This window comes from Cuculus canorus, chromosome 13, assembly GCF_017976375.1.
Source record: "Cuculus canorus isolate bCucCan1 chromosome 13, bCucCan1.pri, whole genome shotgun sequence".
Taxonomy (NCBI): Eukaryota; Metazoa; Chordata; class Aves; order Cuculiformes; family Cuculidae; genus Cuculus; species Cuculus canorus.
The window spans coordinates 4462184-4489415 of NC_071413.1; the positions used below are offsets into that span (position 1 = coordinate 4462184).

Sequence of the window (27232 nt, forward strand, 5' to 3'; positions counted from 1 at the left end):
TAGGACTGTATATTAAAAAAAAAAAACTAACCCGAAAAGAGAAATTTTAGTGTTTGATTTAAGTATGGTTCGTGATGACGTTACAGGGCAGAATTAAAGTTGTTGGGAGCGCTCCTGTGCGTATCAACCCTTAAGGCTAAGCATGAATTAATTATAGCTCATTTTTGTTACATTCACAATTCTCAAGATGTACCTTGTCGCAGAGTTGCTGAAGTTGGCTTTAACTTCAGCTTGGCTTTAGCACTGCTTTTGTTTGTGAACCTGTAGTTTCTCTGGAGTAAGTGTATTCACGCTCAGCACAAAGTACCTCTTACTTGACCGCTTTGCTCTGCTCATGTTGTCAGCTGTGGATGTGCAGCACCGCTGCATTTTCTGAAACACAGGTGGGATGGGGTTTTCCTGAAGCACCTTGGCCTCTCTGAAAACACGTGCTTGTGTCCGTGCAGTTGCACCAGGTCACCAAGGTCCCAGCACGGCCGAGCCTGGCCCAGGCAATGCTGCGCCACTGAGTTTGCAGAGAGCCTGGAACAGGTCAGCACCATTGGCGACCTCCTGCCCTGTCTCTGAAAAACCCGTTTCTCCTTGGGCAGTTTGGCTGCAGAGGGAAACTGAGCCAGGAAGGGGAGCGGCTGCCTAGGAGGAGGTGCGAGGAGGAAGGTGAGTGGGTGGAGAGGACAGGGATGAGACCAGGGAGGACAAGAAGTGAGTGGTGGGGCAGAGCTGCTGGTGGCGAGCAGACCTCTGCAGAGGGGTGAGTACGCTATGAGAATAGCGCAGTGTTGACATATGGGTTACGGGGTGGCTGAGGAGGTGGCCGCGGGAGAGGCCGTTCTGAGGCTCCCTTTCAGCACCCAGGGCACCTGGTCCCAGTAAGAACACCTGTGGGGTGGGGAGTCACCTGCACTAGGCAAGGGCTGCCACTGGTCCCCTCATTCACAAAACTTGGGCTGGACACCGTGCTCCTCATCCTCCCAACCTCTTGTCACCTCTGCTACCCCACCTCCTCCAGCCCCTTGCTCCACGCTCATCCCCTTTGTCTCCTAATCCTCCTCCTGCGAGTTCACGAGTTTCCATGTTGGAGACCGCGCTGTCCTCTCCCTGCAGACCTAGAGATGGGTTTTCTTTTGTTTTGCCGTTTGATCTGTGTTTGTGTTTTTGCATGAGTCTCCTTTCCAGCTGATTCCGGTTTGGAGCTAGGTTAAACTGTGTAAAATACTGTTTAAAAGAAAAAAAGAAAGGAACTTGTCAAGATGCATTTGTTAGATCACGTTTAAAATGAAATAGAATTGAAGGTAGTTTTTGTCCAAGGAAGGGGAGGCTGAAAAGCCGTCAAGCCGCAGGAGAAAGCCCCTCCTTTGTTGTCCTCCTGACATTGAAGTGTAATTTTTCATGGTTATTTGGACTGGAAAATGGGGGGAAAGGGAGAGATGGGCTTGCGATTATTTCCCATAAATGACAACACAATCACATCACGCTCCACTACAAACATGCTCAAGGAATTTGCCTTTTTTTTTACATTTCATGTGTGAAAATAACAGCAACCTTTCTGGTTCTGCTGAAATTCAAGGGAGCAAATCCCTGTTGGATTCCATTGACCATTAAAATTTAGCTCAGTTCACAGAACGGTGGACACCCTTGTTCCCAGCAATAGGGAGAACTCAGTGTTGTCTTGGGGAAGGGATTCTTGGGCTTCTGTCCTGTTGCATGGAGGTACCTGCATCCTCTGGAGGTATCTCCAGTGATGGCCATGGTGCTGCCGAGCCCCTTGGACGGTGCATGAGGAACTGACAGTGTGAGGAGCCCTGAATGCATCTAACGGCAATCCCGGCTCTGTCTTCCTTTGCTGGATAAACCCATCCCTCGGGCAGCAGCTGTGAGATGAGGCCAGGTCACAGCTGCCTTCTTCATGCAGAGATGTTTTCTGATCACGCTGTTTTCTGCGGGAAAAAGCTCTCCTCAATATTCCAGCAAGGTGAAGGTTTCCAGAACAGTCAGGACCTTTCCCAAGCTTGTTCCTTGCACGTCTGAGATCCAGGCCTGCTGAAGTAGATGGGACACCTGCACCTGTAAAGCTAACAGCATTGACTGCGCTGCCCCACAGACAGGCTTTGACTTCACAGTTAAACATTGGAATCATCTCCCCAGGGAAGTCCTGGATTCCTCTACGCTGGAAACTTTCAAGGCTCAGCTTGACAGGGTGCTGAGCCATCTCATTTAAACTGTAGATCACCTAAAAGGTTGGGCCAGATGATTCCTGAGGTCCCTTCCAACCTGGCGTTCTATGATTCTGTGACTTTCTGCTTGGTGTCCTACTCTTTCTTTAAAAAAGACAGTGGCAGATTCCACTACCGCTGGCTTCTAGTCTGGTAAACAAAAATTATTCTTTCTTCTAATCATCTGGGTTTGATAACATTTTTCTCTTTCCTAGTGCTGCTGCATTTTGTTACCAAAAGCACAAAGCCAAAGGTTGTGTGATTTTATCCGTCCTCCCCGCCTGCCCCTTGACTGTGGGCGCTTCTCAGCCATGTGGGGCCCAGAAGTGGGGCCTCAGGCTGGAGCTGGTAAATCAGATAAAGTGGCTGAATGCAAAAATAGTAACTGTATTAGTAAGAGTGTTCATATTTAAGAAGAAGAGATGCTGACGTCTGGCAGACAGTCGTCTCATTTCTGTGGAGCGAGAAGCTTGTTTGGAGGTAACTGGAGACCTGGATGCTGTTGTAGGATTTTCAGATCTCTTCAGGGAAACTGGCCAAAAATTCTGATTTTTTTTTTATTTTGGAGCAGAAAGCAAAGGAACAAAAGCTAAAAGTTCACAAACAGTTCTTTTGCTGTTGAATTTCTTGGTTTATTTATCTGAATGCTTGCCTCTAACTGCAGAAAAGCCAGATAAACTTTTCCTGCCCTGAGAAGATAGGCGACTGAGGATGGCTTTATCAGCTGGGAGCACGTTCACAGTCAGCATTTTGGTTTTTGTCAATGAAATCAGCACAGATATGCTCTGACCGTGCTCTGAAATGGGGCCATCTTGGAAAGAAGTGTCATTAATCCAAGATACAGGCAGGATTATTATTGTTTCTCTGCAGTCTTTTGTCAGATGGTAGGACTCACCCACCACTGGCTGGAGCTCCGTGGTGTTCCTCTTATAACCTGTGCCTGGTGCTTTCTTTTCATTGCTTGGAGTTCTGCTTTTCCTTTTAGGAAAACAATAGGAATAAACATGTTTATGTAGAATAATCCACTTAGCTAGCACAGCGTGTATTTGTGCATATATATGCATCCTGAATTTGAACTGCAAGGGCAGTGACTGCCTGGTAGCCAAGGTTACCTTAGGAGATGTGCCCCAGATGAGCTTGGGCTGAGTGAGAAATACAGGACGGCAGAAAAACCTCTGAAAATGGATTTACCTACATTTCCATGTAGATGGATTGTCTCGTCTTCAAATGCAAATAGTCTGCAAGTCAGGGAGAGGTGGAAAACATTTTTTTTTTTTTTTATGTTGGGCTGGTCACAAACAGTCAAATTGTTTCCAGGGTGTTCTGTGTGTCCTGACCCTTGCCAGCTTCTCTTCTTCCATAAAACTGTTCCAAGGCTGTGCTCTCACTCAGATTGCAGCAAGTGGAAGGGCGGGCAGCTGCAGGGTTTGCCATCGTTCCGTTGCGTTGTGGGCCACCGGCAGGTTCAGCAGCACACGTGGCTGCTCACCTGCAGCCCTGTGCGCTAAACGTGGCTCCTGGCAGGGTGAGCGTTTGGAAATGCAACAACTGGGGAAGGGAAGAAACAAGAGATAAAGCAGTGTTTGCTCCTCTTGGCTTGGGAAGCTTCGTGTGCCCTGAACAAGAACAGTGCTGTGGGACCGGAGCGCTGCAGCACACACAACCATTGCCAACAGTTCAGAAACCCCGCAGCCTTTTGAGCTGCCTGGGGGGAGCAGGGATAGATGCACGCTGCTGCTGCAGCAGAGGTTTGTCTGCGGCCAGGGGCAGTGCCTTACCTCCTGCTAAAGCTTCTGTGCATGCCTGGTACGGGTGTCTGGTTGGAGCCCTGCGGGGAGAGGTCACCTCTCATGCGGTGCTGCAGTAGCAGGTCAGCCGGGCTCCAGGGAAGCGTGTATTGTGCCAGGGACACTGCTTGGCATTAGACCTCCTTCGCAGGCTCTGTGGTTGCTCTCTTCCCACAGCCTGGCCCGTGGGCATGGTGCGAGATCGGACCACCCTCCCCACACCTCTTTCCCATAGGGATGGGCTGGGGGTGAGCAGCCCTTTCTGAGTCAGCATCTTCATCCCAAGTGGCTGCAGTTTTGGGGACAGCTGAACAGAGACACTGTAAGGACAAACAGCAGCAGATTGTGCCCCGTGGCCCTGGCACAGCTTGGGGGTAGCTGAGCTCCTCATGGGCTTCCTGGGGTCTGCGTTGAACCTCCATGGACCCCCTGAAGCCCCTCTTCCTTAAGCACAAGACATCTCCTCCCAGGGGCTGAGACGTCGCGTTTAAACTAGTTTAAAGCTGCCAAACTTCTGAAATACTCTGGGCCCGGTGGTGTGACCCCGGCAGCAGCAGGGGAAGCTGCCCCTCGCCAGCAGGCAGCTCACGGGGAGCCAGCAGAGCGGTGTCGGCACGCGTGTCTGTGCATGTGCAGCCGTGCAGCTGACTGCACACAGGCCATCGCTGTCACCTCTCCTGGCAGTGTCAGCTTGCAGGAGTCAGCCAGGTCTCAATCCTGTCTTTCTACAGGCTTTTTTGGCCACTTATCCTGAAAAGGAGAGCATCATGGATTCTTTTTGTTTCAAAGGAGAGACCCTGTGTACAATTAAAACTTGTTTCTGGTAAACCTCATTCCAGGAAAGATGAGCTTTTAACAAAAGGCTTTTGACAGCTGCAGGGTATTTCATTTTTTTTAATGCCGAATGAAAAATCAATACATTTTTCTAGGTTATACATATTCAGAACAGGCTTGATATTTCCATTATAATGGAAAATGGGTGTCTGCACATCTCGCCTGTCAGAGCTGCACCACCACATTTTCCAAGCCACTGCTAAATATTTCAAACCTGATTTGATTGTGGTTCATGACAGCTAATGTTTCTCAGCTCTTGAGCCTGCCGGAGGGTGGAGAGGCAAGCGCACACTCTTTCTCTCCCATCCCTACATCTCTTGCCACCCCTGAAATACCCCTTATCCCTTCGGATAAGAGATCTCTGTTTGTTAAGGAAAATCCAGCTGAGAGAAGAGGGGAGAGGTCTTGGGCTGTTCAAGCTGGCCTGGATCCAGCTGGGATTTGCTGACTTCTCCAGCCCTCAAACTTTCTGGATTTTGAAAGGGGCAGAAATGCAGCAGCGTGATCCTTGTGCAACACCAGCAAGGGATTTAGGCACATTTTCAGTGTGTGACTGAGTCAGAGATTCCCTGACATCTGCAGATGTCAGATACTCATGATTTTCTAGACTCTTCCCTCTCTTCTTTTCCCCCCCCCTCATAGTGAATGGTTTAATTTTAAATTAAAAGGAGATGCCACTGTCTAAAATTGTTTATTCATTAAGGACGAGAAATCTCTTCCTAGGATTTTGCATGGGCAGATTTTGTACAATGGAAGAGCAGACTCCTTGGACTCCAGGTGCCCCGCAGTTACGTTTTATATTGACTTGAACCCCAGCAGTTGTAAAATGCCTTTAAGAAAATTTATTAATTAAGCATCGTGGCCTCATGGATGGCACTCTGGCGCAGAGACCCATGGGCAGGTTGTGTTGTTTGTATGTCAGTGGGACATGATCCTCTCCATGCAAAGCCCACAGCAACTCTTGGACCTTCAAGCTCTCCGCTGAGGATAAAGTCACTTACCCTTTGTGAGCTCGTAATTCCTGTGTAGTTAAGAGTTTCTGGAAACTGAAGACACCAGCCTGGAACCTGCATCCTCTAGTATGGGCTGCAGTAGCACCTCTGAGCTTTCAGAGCCCCTCGTTAAGGTTCCCGGGTCAGGAGTCAAGCTCTTAGAAAACATTCTCTTTGGCAGACCTTCCCTCCTCTGGGTTCAGTGCCGTGCCATGCTTTCCGAAAGGCCTGCTCAGAGTCCTTGACCTGCAGAGACTCCCACTATACTGCTGAAATAGCCAGAAAGTGAGAAGTCCTTGCAGTATTGACCCCAATGGGGACACCGCTTAGGCTGTATGGTTTTAAGCTTTACATTCCTTGCAACCCCAACCATTTTATGATTCTTAAAGAAAATACAGTCAAGCCATACATGAATGAATCCTAACAAACTCTGTATGGCCTCAAGAAGGTATGGTCAAACAGGAAGAAAAGGGTCATGGTGGTTTGGAAATAAATCCCCTACATCTTGCTGAACACAGCCTCATTCAGCCTTCGGGAGTTGGTCCCACAAGACAGTCTTCATTCTCAGCTGCAGGTCTGCGGTGTGGGGCTCGTCGGACATAAAGTAAAAGACAGTGGTCAGCTCTGCTCGAACGCAGCATGGGAACAACGTCATATCAGGACTTGAAGACGGCTGAAATGGAATCCGTGTTGCGTATGCAGTGGATTGAGGGAAAAAGCAGACCTTTCCCTACCAGGTGTGATGCTGTCCTTGTCCTCTCTCAAAGATGCCCCAAAGGAATACGGGATAGATGGTTGGGTGCCATTTGCACACACGTTTGCAGCCCAGACCTGCCATCGCACTTCAGAGCTGCCACTGCGACAGAGCAGCTGCAGAGTTGTGATCGGAGAGCGTGGGTGCAAATCTTTCGGGAACAAGAGCTTTGCTGCATTTTATTTTCCGTGTTGGAGGATTTCATTGTTAGAAGCTGGGTTGGATCACGCGCGTGCGGTCTGTCAGAGGCTGGTTCTTGGCGGTTCAAAGCCCTCTGCAGTGCACGTAGCCAGTTAAGGAGTGGTGTGACTCAGGACGCTCTCCCAACCATCCCGGGGGTCAGCTTCAACACCGGCTGCTGCCAGACAAGTTAGGCTGAGCGTGTTGAGCAGAGTTGCATCCAGCCTTCCAATAAAGTCTGCTGGAAGAGGATCACGAGGAGCCAGGAGTTAACGCTTCCCCTTCACAATTCTCTGTACCAGACGGCTGCATCCCTGGTGTCCATGGGTACAGGGAGCTCCCAGGGTGTGCTGGGGAGAGGAGCAGGAGGATCGTCCTCAGCGAAGGCCCCAGGAGCAAGGAGCCAAGTAAGGGCAGCAGCAGGGGCTTTCCCAGCTGATTTGGAGCCTCCTTGGGCAGATGCCTCTTGTACACCGCTTTTTTCCCATCCTGCTTTAAAAAAACACTCCTCAGAAAAAATCAGCTCAGAAAGGAGGGGAGAGGAGAAGGGTTTGAAGCATGGATGTGCTTTCTGGAGCCCACCTGCCCAGGACAGAACCCTCTGAGCCAGGGAGGCCGATAGAGGGAAGCTGTTTCCAGGGTTGGGGCTCGGTGGGTGCTTGGTGCTGGGGCTGCTGGGGCTCAGCCAGGGCTGGCAGCGGAGCAGGCTGTGCCTGCGAGCGCGAGGAACTGCAGGCCCAGCGGGGCAGGAGGATTTGCCATTTGTAGCCTTGTTTTTTAATCATTTTCTACTGTTATTGGTATTCATAGCTCACATTTTTCCGGTTACTGTCAGCCTGGGCTTTCATCCATTTTAAAGAGCTATTTTTTCCCTTGTTGATGATGATGATGGTATAAAGACAGATGGTGTAACTGCTTATGAATGTCCTATTTTATTCCCTTCGAACCAGACTGTGCACTTGAAGATGTGTATTATTTCCACATGCTCAGGTTAGAGCCCAGACAGTCTGAGCCCTGCAGCTGGCTCGCCCTTCCTCTTCCTCCCATGCCGATGCTGACACCTCCGGGTCGCAGCCGGCAGTGCCGCCGTGCTGGGCACCCTTTGTTGCTCACCCAGGCTGGGTGTCCAAAGAGAGAGGGTACAGTCATGCTTTGAATAAAATAATAGAGCCCCTAATAAAGGCTTTTGCTAAAACCAGCTAAAGTCTGCTCGCTGTCTCGCCCTGCATGGCAGCATCTTGAAGGCAGCAAGGTGGTTTGGGGGCTTGGGGACTGGTTTGTTTGTTTTTTCCCCAGGGTGGGAAAGGATTTTGGAATTTTAATTTCTGAAACGTGAATCCAGCTGCTGAGTTCACAGCCCTTCTCTCCAGCGAACTCAAGCACTCATCACGCAAGGCAGACGGCTCATCTCGCCCCTTCATTGGTGATTTGCCTCTTCCCATGTGCTAAGTGCCTTTGCCTGGCGAAGCCACCCGTCACATCTCGTACTCTGGGGTCCTGTTTTCCCAGGCAAAGACCACTGGGATCCCTGCAGCTCTCAAGAGTTGCCAGCTTTTAAAAGAGTGAAAGAGGGGTAGAGTATAAATCATAGTCCTTCCACTTAATATCAGCACTGATCTCTGGATGCTTTTACAAGTTCCTCCTTGATTTAAGTTGTCACATTCTCAAAGGGCACTGCTGAGTGTCTGCAGTCTCCTAATATATCTATTTTAATCCTGATTTCTAGCCCTGTCTTTGTTAGGGGGAAGGCGGGGGTGGTGCTTTAACTGGTTAGAGAGCTCAGATGAAACCTCAGGATAGCCTAGGATTTACCGTGACCAGAAAATGCAAGTTAAAACTAGGAACTATCCTGCCTAGAAGTGGTAGGGTGATATAATGTCATAAAAGTACTCTTTCTTAGTAGTGTTTGTGTAGCCCCTGTCAATTATATAGTGACTGTGGAGCTGTGTACACTATATATAAATACCCAAGCTATTAGATGATAATGTAGCTGTTACACCCTGGTGTAAAAGGTCTGGCAGCTGCAGCGATCTCACTCCCGGTATCCCGCCTGGCAAGGGTGTCTCTGCGTGGAGCTGCACCGCACTGTGTCGACACGCTCCATAGCTCCAGCCTTGGCACGCTGGTGCTTTGGTTAATGGGTAGGGCAGTAGCACTTCGTGTCTTGTTCTGAGCTCTCAGCCCTTCACCTCACTGAGTATTTTTGCTCCTTCATGCTTTTGCACCTGTATGATACCGCTTGTGCTCAAACTCTTCCCGTGACTGGGATGAAGATGAAACCTCCAGCAGCTTCCTCCTGTGCCTTGTGTCTGGGCCACGTCTGCAGAAGTCAGTGCTGTTCCTTGCTTTGTCTGAGCAGAAGTGAGTGGTGGCTTTTCTGTGGTGAATTTGAGGGTCTCAGTGACAACGTACTATGATGCCATTCAGTCTGAAGAGCTTGAGATAGGGATGAGGAGGAAGGCTGACGCTGAATGTGCTGGCGGCTCGTCACTCCCTGACACTTCTTTAATCCATGACGTGGTTGGGTAGAACCTTCTTGTACCTGGCAAATGTTTTACTGTATGTTACCCCACAGGGAACGTCACTAGCTGTAAGTGGTAGTAATAGGCAAGTTTCTCCATTTCGTCTTCATCTCTCACTTTTTTCCTCAGTAGTTTCTTTCCTGACCAACTGGCCGGTTGGGAGAACTTTGGGTGATACTGATATCTGCCACTCCACATTTGTGCTTCAGTGTTGCCTGTTTCTCGGTGCCATTTGCTTGCTCTTCTGTTTTGAGTTGTATTTTTATGTTATACTTTCTGCTTCTCTTGTTTTAGAAGAATCCATTGAAGATGTGGAAGGGCCCAACGAAACAGCCGGTGATGCTGAAGAGCCTACCAAGGAGCAAGAGAGTGGAGGGGACAAGGACCAGAGTAAATGGACAGGTGGGTTTTGGTCCCTCTTTTTCTTTAAATCCAGGAAAGGGAAGCGGGAAGTTGCAGAGCAGCAGCCTGCAAAACTCTTTCCTTAAATGACCGTGCCATGCATGACTGTCAGAATGACATAAGTGTCATTCTCTGTGAAGTCTTTGGGTGTAGCTTCGTGACACACACATAGTTTGAGCCGTGCTCAGTCATGCATCCCTGCTCCCAACCCTGGGCTCGCGCTGAGGCCGTGGGTCAGAGCTTCTCTCTTCTTATTGGTGCTGGACCTGACCCAGGCAGTGGGAATCAGCAGCTGGGGGCGGAGGAGGGAGAAGGGGACTGCCTCTTCTGGCAGCAGCCAGCACTTAGGGTGGATTAAGCATATCATGAAACCCCACCCTAGGTTGTTAAGACTTGAGAGACTGTTAGCCTGATTTTTCATCATGGTCCTGGCTCTAGTAGCAAGGTTTTGACACAGAAAGGCAGAGCAGAGAAGCAGACCCTGGACTTATGCTCTCTTAACTGCTCACTTTCTGCTGGAGCCACGAAGTCTTGAAGCAGAAACTACAAATGTGCAACAATACTTAGGTTGTTGCAGTGGAATCTGAAAGCTTTATGTTTGCAAAATCCTGAGATGGATTAATTATGAAGGTATTAGGTTTCTCTGTCCTTCCCAGAAGATGGTTGCTGTCTTGCAGAGAGTGAGAGGAATCTTTTAAATATTCCTTGCCTTTGAGCAGAAAGCAGCTGCGAGATTGTCCTCCCGTGGAGAGGTCTGTTCCCCTCCTCAGCTGGCACTTGCTGACCACATCAGTGTTGGTGTGGAAGTGGAGGCACTGGAGGGAGCCCTCATTTTCCTTGACCTAGGACAGAGCAGTTCTGACTCCCCATTTCTGTTTTTGCGCGATATCCCAGGCGGTTTGCAGACTTAGGGTTGCTTGGTGCAGTGTCTCTCAATCTGCAGGGACCCTTCTTCCAGGCAGCCTTCTGTTGGGTTTGCGGTTGCCTCTTAGTGAGCCACAGCCAGAGAGATATTTTGGTTTACACACTCTTCAAAAGGATGAAATGTGGTCTTTCACCTCAGTACAGTTTTAATCTCAACCACTGGAAGTTAGGTGCAGACTGGTGAAGAAAGCAGTCCGTGCTCTAGTGCATATTGCTTGTATTCTCAGTCCAGACTGCTCTCGCTGAGGTTGCTTTGTGTGCCATTTCCTATCGCAGACCCAGAGATGCAGATTTTGCATGGCTGTAGGTGATTTTTAGTCTCTTGTTGCGTGGGATTGTGTGATCTTAAGCAAAAGCACAGTTTCTGCAGTGTCACAGAAAGATGCAAGTGGTGTATATTCATTAAATCTCTTAAATAGGGCCCTTTGCCCAAACCTGGAACACTTACAAAATCTGATCTTTGTGAAAAGATTATTTTTATAGATTAAAACATGGAAGGAAAGATGAAGAACCCACTTTTTAAACTCTTGTTCTTCCAGAAGCTCTAAATTTGGATAGTTTTATTTCTTCATCCTGCCAGTGAATTCCTAACCCATTTTTGGTGTTTGTCAGTCAAAGAGCAAATAAGAAATGGACAGCTTTGTTGAGACTTCAAAGGAAAACACACAAAGGAAAAGGCAGATTATGTGCGTAAGCCCACAGAGCTCTGGACAAGGCCTGTCCAGAGCTGTTGCAAGGCTGAAGAGTACAGCCTCAGCAAGATCTGTGCGTGTGCTGTTGTTGAATTCAGGTCCTGCTTTCAAACATCTAAAAAAAATGTCCCTGAACTTTAAAGAAAAAAAATGTTATCCACTGTTTATGTACAGTGGATAAGCAAAGGTGGTACCTCAATCTTGCATTGTTTCTGCTTTCGAACTCCCTTAAGGAACGTGACTGTGGTGCCATGTCCTTCTGGACCTCAGACATGTAAAGGAATGGAAACTAGGTCAGGTTATTCGTGGCAACCACAGAAGAGCAGTGTCTGCCTGTGCAGGAATATCGAAACACCACAGTACAGACTGAGATGTAACCAGAGAGGGAAACGGGCAGTAGCGAGGAAGCACTCACTTGCTGTAAGAGGAGACTGCAAGAAAATGGCCTGAAGCTCCTCCAGGGGAGGTTCAGGTTGGATATCAGAAAAACATTCTTCACAGAAAGAGTCATCGGGCACTGGAACAGGCTGCCCAGGGAGGTGGGGGAGTCACCTTCCCTGGAGGTGTTTAAGGAACGGGTGGATGAAGTGCTGAGGGACATGGTTTAAGGGAGTGTTGGGAATGGTTGAACTCGATGATCCAATGGGTCCTTTCCAACCTGGTGATTCTATGATTCTATGAAAAGGGCTGGTCTGCAGCTCAGTAGTGTAGGAACACTCTCAACCTCAGTGTCGTAGAATCGCAGAATGTCCTGAGTTGGACGGAACTCGCAAGGATCATTGAGTCCAACTCTTATCCCTGCATGGGACAATCCCAACCTCCACACCATGTGTCTGAGGGCATTACCCAAGTTCTTCTTGAATATTGTCAGGCTTGGCGCCGTGACTGCTTCCCTGGAGAGCTCTTCCAGTGCTCCACCACCCTCTGAGGGAAGAACCTTTTCCTAATATCCAACCCAAACCTCTGCTAGCACATCTGTGTCAAGAAAGCCGAAGAGCATAAAGCATTCTTTGCATTCATCTTCACTAAACAGACTGTGTGAGAGACCAGAGCAGCCCATGTCAGCGATGCTGTGGGGAGAGCTCATCCTCCAACTGTGAAGGAATGGGCTGCAAAATGCTTAGTTAGGCTAAATGTTGTCCCATCAGTGACTTGCTGCTTCAAACCTGGGTGTTTAGAGAAAGTGAATGAAGCATCTTCAGCCCTGCTAGCTATTATCTCTTGTAAATTTACAGGGAATGGGGGAGGTACCTCAAGGGTACAGACATGGGGCTTATCTTTGACTAAAAGAGTAGCTGGGGAACCGCACACCTGCCAGCTCTGTGTGCCCCAGATTTTCCTGGGAATTGACCGAACAACTGTGTGTAAGTACTGACAGGAAGATAATGAGAAACAGTTGACACGGATTTGTCAAGAACGGATCATGTCAACACGACCCAATTTTCTTCTGTATGAAGAAGGTCTCGTTTGCAGTCAGTATCTTCTGTCTTCTCCTTGGGAAGACTTTTGACGCTGCTTTTCAGGACAGTCTCAAAACTAAGCTCAAGCCTTATGGTGCAGGTGAAAATATTAGGGGATGGATGTCTTTCTGCGGTGCTGGATAGCTTCTTGTAGAAGATTGTCCATTTCTGAGCTTGGGGTGTCAAGAAAGTTGAGGAGCAATTTCAGAAAGCCCAAACAGTGCGAATGACCCAGAAGAGAGTATAGTCTGCATAGTGTCAGCTGTGAGGAGAGAGCAGAATGAAAGGACTTGTTTGACCCAAAAAGAGACGACCAGAAGGGAGGACATGATAACTCTTCTTGTGCATAAAACACTTCTGAAAAGAAGGAAGAAATTGCTCTCCGTGTTCAGGATATAGACAACAAGAAGTAATGGGCTTGAATCGAAGGGAGAAAGATTAAGTGTAGATAATAAATAAAAAATTCTCCAGGTACAGCTTGTGAAGCACTGGAGTAGATTTTCTGGGAAGGTTCCTCAGTGGTCTTTCAAGAAGGTTGGACGAGCTGCTGTCGGGAATGGAGTAGGCACGGTTTATCCTGCTTCAGATGGACTGACTGACCTTCGGAGGTGCCTCTGAGCCCTGAAATTCTATGAATGTAGGAGATAGGTGAGAAAGAAGTGCAGGCTCAAAGCCAATAAATAGCGTGTTGAAGTGGAGGTTGATAGACCTGTTTGCTGTTCACGCTGCAATTTGATCATTACATTCCTTAGCAATTTACTCACCTTTTGTGCCTCAGTTTCTTAACTGCGCACTGGGAGATTATTTCTTCCACTTTCTTGAAGATCTGTGAGATCTCTAACGAAGCCAAGCTCCCTCTGCACAGCGGCGCGAGTGATGATGAGTCAGGGTTGTTTGACTGCTCTACGGCACGGATATCCGCATGTGGCAGGCTGCACCCGTGTCAGGGTTTGCACTGAAAGGAAAAAGCTCTCTATACATGTACAAAATGTCTCGGATGAAAAATAAATTTATCGGTTCAGGCTTTTATTTATTTTAAAAGGGAAAACTCTTAGGCAGAAAGACTTTTTAGGTAATACTGTCTATTAAAATAGAAAACTCCAGGTGGAAAACTCCATCCCAAATAAGGATTTATTTTGCCTTTATTTTCACATACATCTTTGTGGCTCCTGGATTTCTGGAAAGTGGCAGTGCCATCCACTTTCAGCAGTGCTCAGGCCACCCTTCTTCCCCTCAATTCCTAACGGGCAGCGCTGCTTCACAGGCACTGGCACTCTTCTGTGAATCCTAAAATGAGAAAAGAGCTGATGTTCCCTGTTTCTAGACAGGACCTGTTTGCTTTCTTTTTCTCCTCTCTCTCCAGTAGTGGGATTAAGCAGCTCCCAAGCACCATTCCATGCTGCCTGCTTCCCTCTTTCTGCTTCCAAGCCTTCCACCTCCATGACGGAGAAGGGAGATGCTCTTTGCGTGATGGCTGAGCTTTAGACATTATTTCATCGTGACTAACGTGAGATTTATCGCAAGCAAACCAGCAAGGAGGAAAGAAATCCTGGCTATTCCCGACTCCATTTTTAAGGCAGGATGTAAATGATTAGTATTCAACATACTGGTTTCCAGCTAAAGCCTGAATCAGACCGGGGTGGATCAGTACAAGACTTTTGAGATTCGGGGTGAGGCTTATATGTATTTTCTGATCAGAGAGGAGCACTTCATCTGCAGTGACCCAGCTATGAAAGAGACTTTCTTAATGCACTCTCTGTTGTATACATGTAGAATATCAGATTTTTTCCCCACAAAAACAAGAAACAAACTCTACTTAAAATATAGATTGAAATGAAATATTTCTAGAGGAGTAGCCTGAAGGGCTTTTATTTTTTTTAATGATTTTTTTTTTTTTTTTTAATCCATGATGCTCACCTAACACAGAGCAATTAGTGCAATGGAGCATCCCTGATTCGAATCCGTGGTAGATTGCTATTAAAGGAGGTATTAATGGGCTGCTGAGAGCTGGGAAATTGTTGCAGAAAAGTGTGTTTATGGAGTATGGTGCTGGCAGGCATGATTTCAATCGGATTTGACATGTTTAACATAAATGTATACTGCACGGCTCCTGCAGTTTATGAATAATTCCTACAGGCCCACTGCCTTTCTAATTACTGAAATTGAAAAAAACAGGTCAGGCACATCCTGACGGAAATCTATTACTGCCCCTCCCCCAGCTGCCGCTTTTCTCTGTTTTTTTAATATATGGCGTTTGTTGAGCACTTAATGGATGGGATATTCTGCAGAGGAGGGCGAGAGTGGGCTGGGTGGAAGGGAATGAGAGGTGCGGTGGAGCAGCTCTCAACCCCATCTTCTCTGTCAAGGAAACCTAGGAGAGGGGATGGGAAAGCACGTTGTAATTGTGCTTTCTTTTCCTGAGGATTTCCAAAGCACAAAAGGCTCCCGAGCGCCAGCTCAAGCCCAGGAAAGCAGCCGAGCTGGGAAGGTTGGCTGCGAGCAGGGCACACTCTGAGCTGGCGGGCAGCATCCGCAGGTGCGGGCTGGCTGCTTTCGGAGGGTGCCAAGCGGAGGCGATGGCCCAGTGGAGGTTGGAGGACACTGAAGGCCCATCAGCCCTTCCCCAGGGTGGGCTGTGGGATCCCCCCCAAGCTCTGCTTGCTGGCTGCAGGCTCTGCACCAAACCGTGGCCCCGGGGTATCCCCAGTCGCCCTCTGTGTATCGACCTGGCCCTCTCCACTCCAGTGGGAGCCCAGCCATGTGCACAGCATCTTCCATTCCCCTTCCCTGTCAGCCTGATTGGGTTTATGACTCCTTTTTGAACTTTATTTTCCTGTTTATACCTAGCAAATTATGGCTACTTAAAAATAACAAGCAGCAAAATTTAGCCATCTGGCCCAGGTGAGATAGTTGGCTTTTAGCTGGGAGAAATGGTTCTGCACACCCCCAAAGCCGAGCTGGCCCTCCATGCCTTCACAGCTCCTTGCCAGCTCTCCTCTGCCAGCTGCTCATCCTGAAAGCACGCGCGTGTTGCGTTCACCACAGTACAACCCAGTTGCTCCCTCCTCAGCAGGAATAACTCATAGAATTGTGTAGGTTAGAAAACACCTTTAAGATCATTGAATCCAACTGCAAACCTACCACTGCCGAAGCCTTCCGATTGGTAGTCACTGCTGTCTAGGATGTGCCGGAGCACGGAGGGGCCGTTCTGCTGGCACTGCTGGGTGAAGAGCTGGGCGGCAGCAGAGCCTGTCCGGTGGCTGCTTTGCTGTTTTCAGTTACTTTTCACATGTTCTTCCGCGAGTCTCTGCCAACATCTCTTCTATCTCCGCTCTGCATGTTCATTCTTTCCTCACCGGTAGTTTCTGTTTGCCCAGTAGCTGTGTGCTGCCTGGCAGTGCTGGTGATGCCTTATTACTGGTTTTAAGGAGTTAGCAGAATTGCTGTTGTTTAGACCATCTCCCAAGCTCAAAACGTTGATGTAATAAAATAGTTGCTGTGGACTCTTACGGCAGGTTAGTTGAAATAGTTATTCAGTTGAATTGGACAGTAAGATTCACACAGATTGATAGCTCGCTCAAGAGCCATATGAAATAGGTAAATACAAAGATAATCGATTGTTTCTTTTCAGCCACTTCATAATTTTAAAAACGCCAAGATTTCCTACAGTTCTAAGGATATAGTCGTTGCTGTCATTGCTGGAAGAAAGGTACAGTGCTTTAGGGTACCGCTTTGCAAATATGAGTCATGCTGGGCACAAGATGGGATGATTTTCTGCATACCCCATCTTTGCTTCTGCCCAACACAGATCTCTTTTAACTCAAAAAGGCAAAGAGGGAGTTATTGCTCCCAGAGCCAGGAAGGCCCCTGGCTTTGGTCCAGACCTTTTCTTTCAGGGATGTTTGCTGGAGTACTTTGCTATTCGTTTGCCAGGGTCAGGTTCTGCTGTGGTCACTGCCACGTACATGTCTGTGAGCATCCTGACCCTTATCCCAGCCTCTTTGCTTGCCGACTCCCCTGCTCCCTGGCTCAGAGTTGGGATTCTCGTAACCTTTGCGACTGATCTATAGCTCTGTGCCGTTACTCCGGTATCTCTCAATGAGTGGGTCATTTTCTCTCCCGCCGGCATCTTCATGCTTGGTTCACAGCACAGTGCTGCGTTGCCGGGAGCGCTGTACAGGCAGCAGTGCAGCTTCTGGCAGCCGACAAGGGGCGAGCTGATTGGCCTGGCCATGGGAATATCTGTGGTTCTTGTGATGGAAAGCAAAGACTATCTCCACGTGCCCCTTATGCTGCCTGGCATCTCACTGCGACGTTTCCTGGATGCTCTGTGTTTGTACAGAACATGGCAGAAAAGTCTGGTGGCTTCTAGGGTTTCTGGGTACTGAATGAATATTTAATAATAATTCAGCTCTTCATACTCACTGCAGACTGGAAGGTATGAAACAGCATTAGAAAAACAAATGATTTGACCCTTTTCAGGGCCACGTTTCTGAAAGGAGGTCTGGGTACAAAAGTGTGCTCACAAATCTCTGTGTATTTGCTTCTGTCTATCATGCGATCACGTTATTGACTAAATACAGAGTTGGAAAACTCCTGTAGAGCAACAGGCAATATACAGACCTGTTAGTAGTATGGCTATGAGATCTTATTAGAACGGATGGTACCTTCAGGGAATAAGGAACGTAAACGGATGATGTTTCAGGAAGAAACGTCCACCCGTATATTATTAAGGTGCACAGTAACAAACAGGCAGCGCTGTAGCAGTGTGGAACACCCAGCGAGGAGGTGCCCTTTCGAGGAGGTCTGAGCGAGGCTCTCATGGCTTCCATGTCACTGCAGTCTCTCAGTGGAGTTAACCTGCTCGATTATTCTTGCTGTATTAATATAAATTGTCTGTTTCCGTTGGGTGACAGTTGTCTGCCAGAGAGGCTGAGACTGAGTCTTTGTGTGTTGCTGTTGTTGTGGGCTCCTGAGCTGCTGTTGCTGGAGCTGCACAGGTAGGGCTGGACCACAGGGCTTGGCCTCACCCATCACCTGCAGTGGAGGCTGTGTGAGCATAAAAAACACATAAAACGGTCTACTCCAGTCACAGCGTTTCAGAAGGAAAACCACAGCCATTTTAAGGATGCTCCAGGATACCCGTGCAGGGGTGACGGCTGCTGTCGTGGGCATTCCCAGCCGCAGGGCTGTGCCGGCGTGGCAGGCAGGTCCAAGGGCTCGTGATGCTGAGTAATTGCTCCAACAACAAAATGTCAGGGGAGGTTTGAGGAGGGAGGCACCGCCAAATATGGAGTTTTGTTTTCCATTGGGCAGTGAAATCACAGTTCCTTAGTCCCGCTGAAAACTTTTTCCCAGGCCAGCTGCTGAACTTAGTAGGAAGGGATTTGCTTCAGTAGGCTGGGGGCAGGGAGGGTGTTGTTTTTTACATCAATGAAGATAGCAGAAACCCCACTGTAAATTTCTAGGGCAAGTGGCAAGCTGGTTTACGGAATGCAGGGAGATGAGAACCTCTGGCTTACGGAAAGCAGCATGAATTAATAATCATTTAATTGGCTTCTCCATTATGTTGCTGGGTTGGGAGATGGAAGTTTAGATGAAGGGGCTGTCAGTGGTACTTTAGCTAAAAGAATCTGATGGCTGGGAGGCGGGGTGGCAACTCCCTTCCCACCAGGATGGAGAGCAAGCAGCTTTGGGGACCCTTGCTGCGTTTGCCTGTGGATTCAGCAAAGGAAAGGATATCCACTTCCAAGGAAGTGTCCCATCTTACCTCTGAAATAACACCTGGAAGGATTTCTCCTCCTCCTCTGAAAAGCAGAAGCTGCTGAGGAAGACAAAAAGAAAAGTAGGTCTCTGAGAAGTGCTGTGTTTGGCCAGCACGCCCACAGTAGCGCCAGTCCCATTGCATTTGGCTTTCTGGTTGAGAAACAGATTTTTCTCTGAGGTGGACAAGTCTGAACTAATCCATTTAAAGAGTCAGAATAATAAAAATACTAACTGATTAATAGTCAATAGGTCATACCTCAAACCCAGATTCCTTTTTCTTTCCTGCAAGGTCTGGACCTCTAAGCAGGATGTTGGTTGTGGTTAGGGTGCAAAAGTTGTGTTCTACCTTCTCTGGTGAGAAGCTGCTGTTCAGGGCCATTGCCCTTTTGACATTTTCAGCCAAGGGTATTTGTCCCATTCACTCCATGCAGACACAAAGGTCCCACGGAGCTGCCGGAGAGCTGTGTAGGCAGATGCTGAGCTGTGTGTCCTCATTTCTCCAGGCAGAAGGGAGTTCTTAATTCCTCTGATCTGTGATGTGGACTGAATGTGTCACTTTGTGTGTTTGGCTGTTTATCAACAATAAACTTTGGTCTCGGTGTTAAAATTCCCACTTGAGCTGTCAACTCAAAAAATTATACTTAGAACAAATATTCAGTAGGCATTTTTCAGAACTCTGCGACAAAGCAATTATTCCAGGGTCTGGACAATCATTAATTCTGATTTTGAAGGACAGAAGTTATGGGTTGGACTAAGCATATGTAATAAAATGGGGGCACTTTGGAGATGATAAGTAAAAGTAAATTTTAATTACCTTTTACTGTGCCCTAATTCTAAGCAGGCCACTTCCCAGTAGAAAGGAAACAAGAAAACGCCCTGTCGTGACTCCAGAGGTTACAGCTGCTGTTGAGGAGCTGCAGGGTAGCTGGCTCTTGGGTTGCTGAATTTAGTCACTGCATCTGAAAACATCACACTGGTGAGCTGTGCACAGTGGAGTTGGTGCCAGAGGGTGAGGACTGGGGGCTCTTTGAGCTCCTTGTGTCTCACTGTGCCAGCGTACATCCCACCACCAGAGGTTTTGTAATTGCCCAGAGCTCATCTGGGTTTATTAATGCAGTTGTGTAGGTAGTTTGTGGGTCTGACTTTGCTGCCAAAAGTGAAAGTGCTGCCATTGTTTATTTGGAAAGATGATGCATATACATGAGCAGGGCGTTCTCCAGTCGTCCCTTTTCCTCCCTCATTTCCTCTGCCCCTTTTGCAGGCCGGCAGTGCCAGCACAGCTCGTGGCAGCACTCGTTGATAGTTTTGCAGAGCAGATGACACCCAAAGGTTTGAAGTGGCAGTTGACGGAAAGCTCAGAGACCCTGCTTGGACCATGCAGGAGACACCCTCACTCTCAAGGGCAGAGAAGTCAAAGGGAACCCAAAGTCATGCCTGGCATTGTCATCGTAGCCTGGTGCAGAGCCAGAGCAGAGCTTGCGTGGCTGTGTGACCGTGCCGGCAGATCTGGGGTCTCTGGACGCCGATCCTGATGCCTGACTGCCTGATTGGGGCTGACGCTTCAGTGTCCGAGGTCGCACAGAGGAGTGGACAATGTCAACAGCAATTAGCCTCCTTTACCAGGGCCTCTCACACCACACAAGGCTCAGGAAGGGCATTTTGAGGCAGGGTGGTCCTCTGCCTGCCACATTGCTGGCTCTCAGGGGGGGTCTCTGCCTTCCCAAACCCCCTAGGAGGGACCGCTTTCCTCAGTGGTGGAGCAATGCAGGTGGGTCTGGGCTGGTGCTGTTTCTCATGCTCCAAGCACGTTTTCTGAGTAGGGAGGGAGGCCGGCTTTGGTCCTGTAGATATCTTGAATGACTTTCCAGTTCTGATCGCCAGAGAAGGTCTCAGGTTCAGCCGGCAGATCAGCCTGAGAAGCAGCCTGTTGTTCTGTGCAGGGTGCAGGGTGGGATCTGTAAGCCGGCCCTGACACCGCAGACTTGTCTTACACAAAACAACTGTAGGTTTGGTTGTTTTCCTAGAGTTGGCAGCGCAGTGGGGTCCTGTGGTTTTGGTTTCAGGTAGAGCCTTTACCTCCGTGCATGGAGGCTGTATAACCAGCCAAGGCTGAAGTACCAGGGGTGCCGTAGGGCAGCGCTATGAGGAAGGAAATCTCCTCTGAGCAGGCTTTGGTGTGGCCAAGTCTACTATGACAACTTCAGCAGTATCAGAGCTCCTCTGGTCACTGCTTCCCTCTGTCAGTATTGTTACCTATTCACAATACCTACTTTCCCTCTCCTGGAAGTTACTTTGCTTCTATTCAACTGAATGTTTAGGGGTGGGAACACGGTTAGACACAAGGGTTGTATTTCTTGCAGTGATGTGGTGCCTTTCAAAATAGAGCTCATGCCAGTGAACGGCAGGATCTTTGAGAAGGAAGCAGTTTACCTGGATCTTATGGCATCTTCTGAAACAAGGAGTGGATATCAGTGGGTTCACGAAGAGAATAAGAGACAAGGGGAAGAGTATGGGGGGACCAGTCTAAGAATGCTACAGTGCCTTGTTAATCGGCAGCCGATCCATCATATTAAATATCCAGCTGTCATATATTACCTTTCAAGTGAAAATGAATAACTCCCATTAAGGGCGAAATGGGTTTGAAGTCGATTCGAGACAGATTAAAGTACTGTTATGAATGTGTGTTCGGGGAGGAGGAGACGGGGGCTGTGTATAATATACTTGTCCTTACAGTTTTTAAATAATAGATGTCCCACAAATTTATATACTGCAGGCTGCCAGGGTTCGGGGGAGGGATAAAGGTCAGGGATGTGCTTCTTGGAGTGCCGCAACTTGCAGAGTGTTTTGCTCTGGACTTTGGGGCTCATTCGCCTTTTTCTGTTTTGCTGAAATCAAATCGCCCTTCCTCAGCTTGTTACCATGTGAGGTTGTCCAAGTGCAGTCCCAGTGGTCTCTGCCATTGTCATTTTGGTGGGAATGTTTACTGGGAAGTACCCTTAGATGTACCTTCTTCCCTGAGGCACATGGGCCGGGCTGCTTCCCTCACGAAGTGCAGGTCAGTTGAGTTGACAGCCACAGCTTCCAGCTGTCTCCAAGGCAAGCACATTCCAGAGTGTTCATACGCAAAAAGTCCTAGGTGAGCTAGGAGTATGAGTTCTGCTTTGTTGGGCCAGTCCACCTGCTCCTGGACATGACACATTGGCCTTCACATCAGGCCGAGCACTTGTGTGTCCAACATAAACACAGGACAAGACTCTCCTGTACCTAACGGGTTGTGTGCAACCTGCAGAAACAGCTGAGAGTTCTCTGCTTCTAACTCTAAATGACACAGTTCCCTTACTGTGGAAGATAATCAAGAATGAACTTTTTTGGCCAGACATGCTTTGTAGGATATAAGTTAGTCCACAAACTTGTCCTCCTCAAGCTCTTTGGTATGTGTTTCGAGAAACAGCAACAGAGTAAATGGAAATACTGTCTTCATCCAACTTAAACCTCTTTGGGGATGGCATGATATAAATCTCTTTTTGTTGCAGCACCAGCCAGCCAGGCAGAGAAGGAGCTGACAGAGCCTCCAGCATCCTCTAAACGAATATCATTTCCCAGCAGCTCTGAGTCACCTCTCCCCTTTAAATGGTCAAAAACTTCAGAGGAGACCAAATCAGAGCAGGTAAGGAAGAAGAACCTTGATTTTTGTGCATCTACAAGCAGGTAATTTGTTTCATGTGTGCCAAAAGCAAAGAATAAAATAGGAGAAGGAGAATGAAAGGTGATAACTGGTGGTAGGAGAAGGCATCGAATTAATAAAGTCTAGCTGTAAGGAAAGAGGAAAGCAGCAGCTGTAACAATTGTGTGATTCATTTTTCTTGCTCTGCAGATGTATCAGTGTCCATATTGCAAGTACAGTAACACGGACGTGAATCGACTGCGGGTGCACGCCATGACCCAGCACTCAGTGCAGCCCATGCTCCGCTGCCCGCTCTGCCAGGACATGCTGAACAACAAGATCCATTTGCAGCTGCACCTCACCCATCTGCACAGTGTGTCACCTGACTGTGTCGAGAAACTCATCATGACGGTAAGTGGCTGCGTAGTCAAGCGTGGCTGCTGCCTTCCTAGCAAAGATGAAGAGTAAAGGGATGGCCTGACCTGCGCAGGCAAACTTTGCTGTAGTGGGCAGCTCTTTCATCTCTCAAGGCTCTGTCATCGAGGTTTTTCCCGTCCCTGCATGCTTTGACTGCAGAGACAATATTGTCTGTGCTTCAGCACAGACATTATTGCTGTGAAGAGATTGGAATAAATATGATTTCCTTTAACTACTGAGGTCATTACGTGGGATCACGATTTGCACCGAAGCTTTTGGGAGGTGCAGTAGCTGATGTGCTGGGCTGCTCCTGATGCAAAGAGAAAGTTCTCGTGTGTTCATGAGCGCTTCCCAAGAAGGACAGCCAGGTTGATTAAGGTAACATTACAGGAAATTAGATATCAGGTCTCTGCTTGAAATAGGATTTTAAGAACCAGCAGAGTCTCTGTGGCGGTCTTGTCTTGTGGAGAGGAGACGGTCCTATTGTGTAGCCCACGTTCTGCAATTCGTTCACTTACTGAGGATCGTTGTATGAGATCAGCTGGATCTGTTACTTCAGTCAGGAGTTGCTCCACCCAAAATTACAATGCTTTTGTTGTGTAACAGTTCCCCTTTTTCAGAGTAACCTGAATAAGCAAGTAATACACTGTCAGTGGCTCGAGGGAGGTGGAACCTTAGGGTGCTGTTGAATACTTGAGCTACTGTTTCAAGTGCTGTTTTTAAGATGCTTAAAATTTAAGTAGAAGCAGCTGAAATTCGCTGAAGTTAGAATTAAGCCACTGAAGTGTGGAGTGAAAGATCGCTAGATAAAGTCAGCTGTCTTCACGTAGATCTCAAAACTTGAAACAACTCCACTTCTCAAGCTGTTTGTCAGATGCTGTGTATGGGTTGTGATTGTTATTGCAGTGTTCTGATGAGGAGCAGAAACTTCCGACAGCAGATCGTGGTTCAGCACAAATGTGTTTGTACCAGGCTCTTGTTCTGTCCTGCATCTTTGTTTTAGCGCCTAACATGGGAATCCTTCTCCAACACTTTCTCCGAGGAATTGAAATTCGTCTAACTTGAGAGCTAGTCCATGGTGAGAAGTGGTAAATTAACAGTGCAGTGTTCAAGTTCTCATCTGTGAGACCTGGGGTTTGTGTTCTGGCTTGCTTTACTCCAGAGCCACTGACTGAGAGTCTCTCTCTGCTGCTGGTGCATGCGTGGAGTTGTGTCTGCAGCTGCTGAACCTCTTCTGAAAGACTTGTACATGCTGTCGCGGTGCAGAAATGCTCATAAAAGCTTACCCCACTCTCCAGTGCTCGGGAACTTGCTTCAGTAAATAACATTTTGAGTCCCAGAATGTTTCTTTCATGCATTCCCTTTTCAGAGGTTTTACATGAGTGTGCCTTTTAATTTGCTAGTGTCAGTTTAAGGTGCAGGTAGAATTAATAAGGCACATTTTCAAAAACCCTTCTAAATTCACAAATGGGATGTATTGTCAGGTTCCTACACTGTTATTTCCTTGGTATAGTCTTCAAGACAAGGTTGTGTCTGCATTTAAGAACTTGTCGCCAAGTGTATTAAACAAGTGTTTATTTTGATTCCTGTCAGTTCTTTCTCTTTGTGGCTTTTTTATCTTGCACCCCATTGCTGCTTGTTTTCTCCCTTCTTTGCTGATTCCTGACAATGGGGGTGAATAACGTTGCGTTTGTCGTTCTTTTATCAACCGCCCTCCTGTGACATCATCTAGGCAAGCACATGCAGCGTTTCCCAGCTCTTCTCTTACAGTTCTCTGGTCTTCTCTTTCTATCACCCTTCCAGTCCTCTTGGAGCCCCTTCTCCGATATCTTTATGCATTTTGTCTTTCCTGTTTGCTTTACCAGCTAACTGTCATCTCACTTTTCTGCCCTCCCTCTTGGCCCCCTGAGGCTCCACAGGAGACAAAGACATGTCCTGCACCGCAGCAGGCTGTGAAGGTTCGCAGTGGCCACTGTTGGACCAACCCACCCTGAGAACCACATCTGCCTCAAGTAGGCAGCACTTCATAAAACCCGTTAAAAATCTAGACAGGCTGCCAGGTCCCAGCACTCTGTGAATAACGAAATATAGAGAGGAAGGGAAAAGAGCACAAGCAATTAGTTCACTAACCCTGCAAAGCTGGTGTGCCCATGGGCTCTAGCAGGGCGCAGCTCAGCTCTGCTGACCACTCCTGCCCTGGGTCAAGGAACTGTCCCATCACAAAGACCTCAGTCTCTGCGACCTGCACCCATTTTGATTGATGATGCTTAAGTGTGTAAATACCTTCTGAGGACTTGAACGAATCTTGTTAGCTTCTAACTAAATTGAAGGAAGACATTTTGACCTTAGAAGAACAGTGAGGAGAAGCTGAGTGCCTTTCTTATGCCAACAAGCATAACCAGTTTGCTAAGGGCATCTGTTACGCTCGATGTCAAATGAGCTGGGTTGTCGGCAGAACGTGCGGTCTGGAGTGGGCACTGTTGGGCTGGTCCGTCCTCTTGGCCTGAGCAGGTCTGTGTCCTCCAGGGTACAGGGGAACTGGCAGAAGCCGCTCGTTTAGGAGCTCAGAGATACCCCATGGAGGATATGACCAAAGCAACTGCAGTACCATGGAGGACAGTCCCTTAGGTGACCACAACAGGACCTTATCCTTCTGTTGCAGAGTGCAGGACTTCCGCTGAGAACCATGGGGATTGGCTTACCTGTGAAGCTCATCCTCTTTCTTCTTCTGGGTTTTTCCACCTTGCAGTTGCCACCAGCCCTGGGCACCTGTTTCATTTGGTACCCAGAGATATGTCTGGGAAGATCACCTCTCCTGCTTCGAGTCAAGTAGCGTGTGGGTCAAAAGGCTGTTGGTTTTTCACATTAAAGGTTAGGTATTTTGAGAAATGGTATGGCTTGTGCAGAACGTTGCAGCATCAAGCATTCCTAATTTTTCTCATTCTAGCTAAGATTCCCGGCACAGTCTGACGCGTGAATCAGGTCTTGGTGCCACTGCAAGGGAATTACAGTCCAGTAAATGGGAGCCAGGTCCCTTTCGACACAGTGTCTTTGCGCTCGGCGTTCGGAGGAGGCTCCAGTTAATAATACCTTATCAGACGCCTTTCAGGAACCTGCAGTGTCTAATATGTCTGTTGCCATGGTAACAGCTGCTTGCTTGTGCTCAGCATCTCAGAGCTGGATGTTCCATGCCCCATCCTTTTCATATCAGCGAGCAGCCGGGCTGACTGTCCCATGGGACGCCCGGGTCCTCCCCACCGGCCCTGGCGCTGGGATGGGGGCTGGCAGGGCTGCAGCCACAGGCTGAGTGGAGACGAGCACACACCACATCCCCATGCAACGTGGGGACCAGGAAAGCCCCTGTGGGACAGGGCATTCCGCTGTCCTTCCCATCTCTTGCGTCTTCCACAGAGCTGGTGGCCAAGTTCATTTTCTGTGGCATTTGAGCCGCTCTAAGCGGGTCTAATCGCCATCTTTCCACATAACAGCCTCTTTGCTAATCTTTGGGCCTGCACCGCTTCAGCAGAGAGTGCCTTAATGAGGGTGAAGTGCAGTTCGCCTGCACAGTCGATTGACAAGACTGATGGGCTCAAGCCGGGAGAAGGGACGGCTTCCCGAGAGCCTCCGGGAGTGAGGAGCTCTCCCTCCTCCCACGGCCAGCTTTATCCTTCTGCACATTCCTCTCCCGTCATTTCTGTTGTTAGTTTTCTCTTCCTCAGTTTAGGGCATCTTCCAGTGTTTCTAGATGTCTTTCCATCTTTTTCTTTTTTCCCTTGCTCTAAGAATAATTCTTGCCCATCCCTGCCATCCCCACTTCTCCCTCTCGCTCTCTCTGTTTTTTCCCTCTTTCCTATTGTCTTTTCTTATTGCTCTCTCCCTTCTGCTGTCATTCAATTTTTCTCTCTCCCTCCTTCTCACCCCCTCTCACTCCCCCCTTTCCCTCTCACTCTGTGTCTCATTCTCCATCTCGGATGAAGGTAATGAAAATAATCGGGCTTCATTAATTCTGAGCCCTGTGAGATGATAGCCATTTGGAGCCATGTTTGCCAATTAGATGGTCTAAATTAGAAGTGACCTTGGTATACTGCCATTGCTTTGCCTCTCTGAGTCTAATGAAGCTTTTCACTCCAGCACCCTCTCTCTCTCTTTGTAATGGAAATTACCTCCTTTGTCTGGTTCGGGAACCCTGCATTGCATGTGTATTTCCCCCGGTTGCATGGACATAGGGATAGAAACGTATCTCCTCAGACCCCTTCTAGACATTTTCTTTTCAAAGCCACACAATTTCAGCATTTTGGGGCATTTATGGAGGAACGACATAGACTGTCCACACATTTGGTCCCTCAGTCCGGAGGAAAGTCAGAGCAGACAGATTCAACGCACAAGGGGAGCTGGCGATTCATGCCACCTAAGATTAATTTTTTGGACGTGCCAAGAATATGCTTGTGTCACGCTGCCGAAGCCGGCGCAGGAGGGATGTTGGAGCTCTGAGCCTCTGGCCCAGGCTGAAAAGCAGCTCTGCAGTTCATCGTCCTCAAAATCTGGTAGATCTGGTAGTGGCAGGAACCACACTTGTCACTGCTGTAGGTTGTCACCAGTGAGGAGTGGACCCACGGCTTGTTCTC

General features: G+C 48.2%; 1 protein-coding gene across 1 annotated transcript in view; it reads left to right on the forward strand.

The window, feature by feature from the left end:
* The window catches only part of ZFHX3 (zinc finger homeobox 3), a 421065-nt gene that overhangs the window by 376066 nt on the left and 17767 nt on the right, over positions 1–27232 (forward strand). Inside the window, 3 exon segments of the mRNA XM_054078400.1 lie at positions 9577–9684; positions 22060–22193; positions 22401–22601. Of these exon segments, the coding sequence (XP_053934375.1) occupies positions 9577–9684; positions 22060–22193; positions 22401–22601 (443 nt within the window).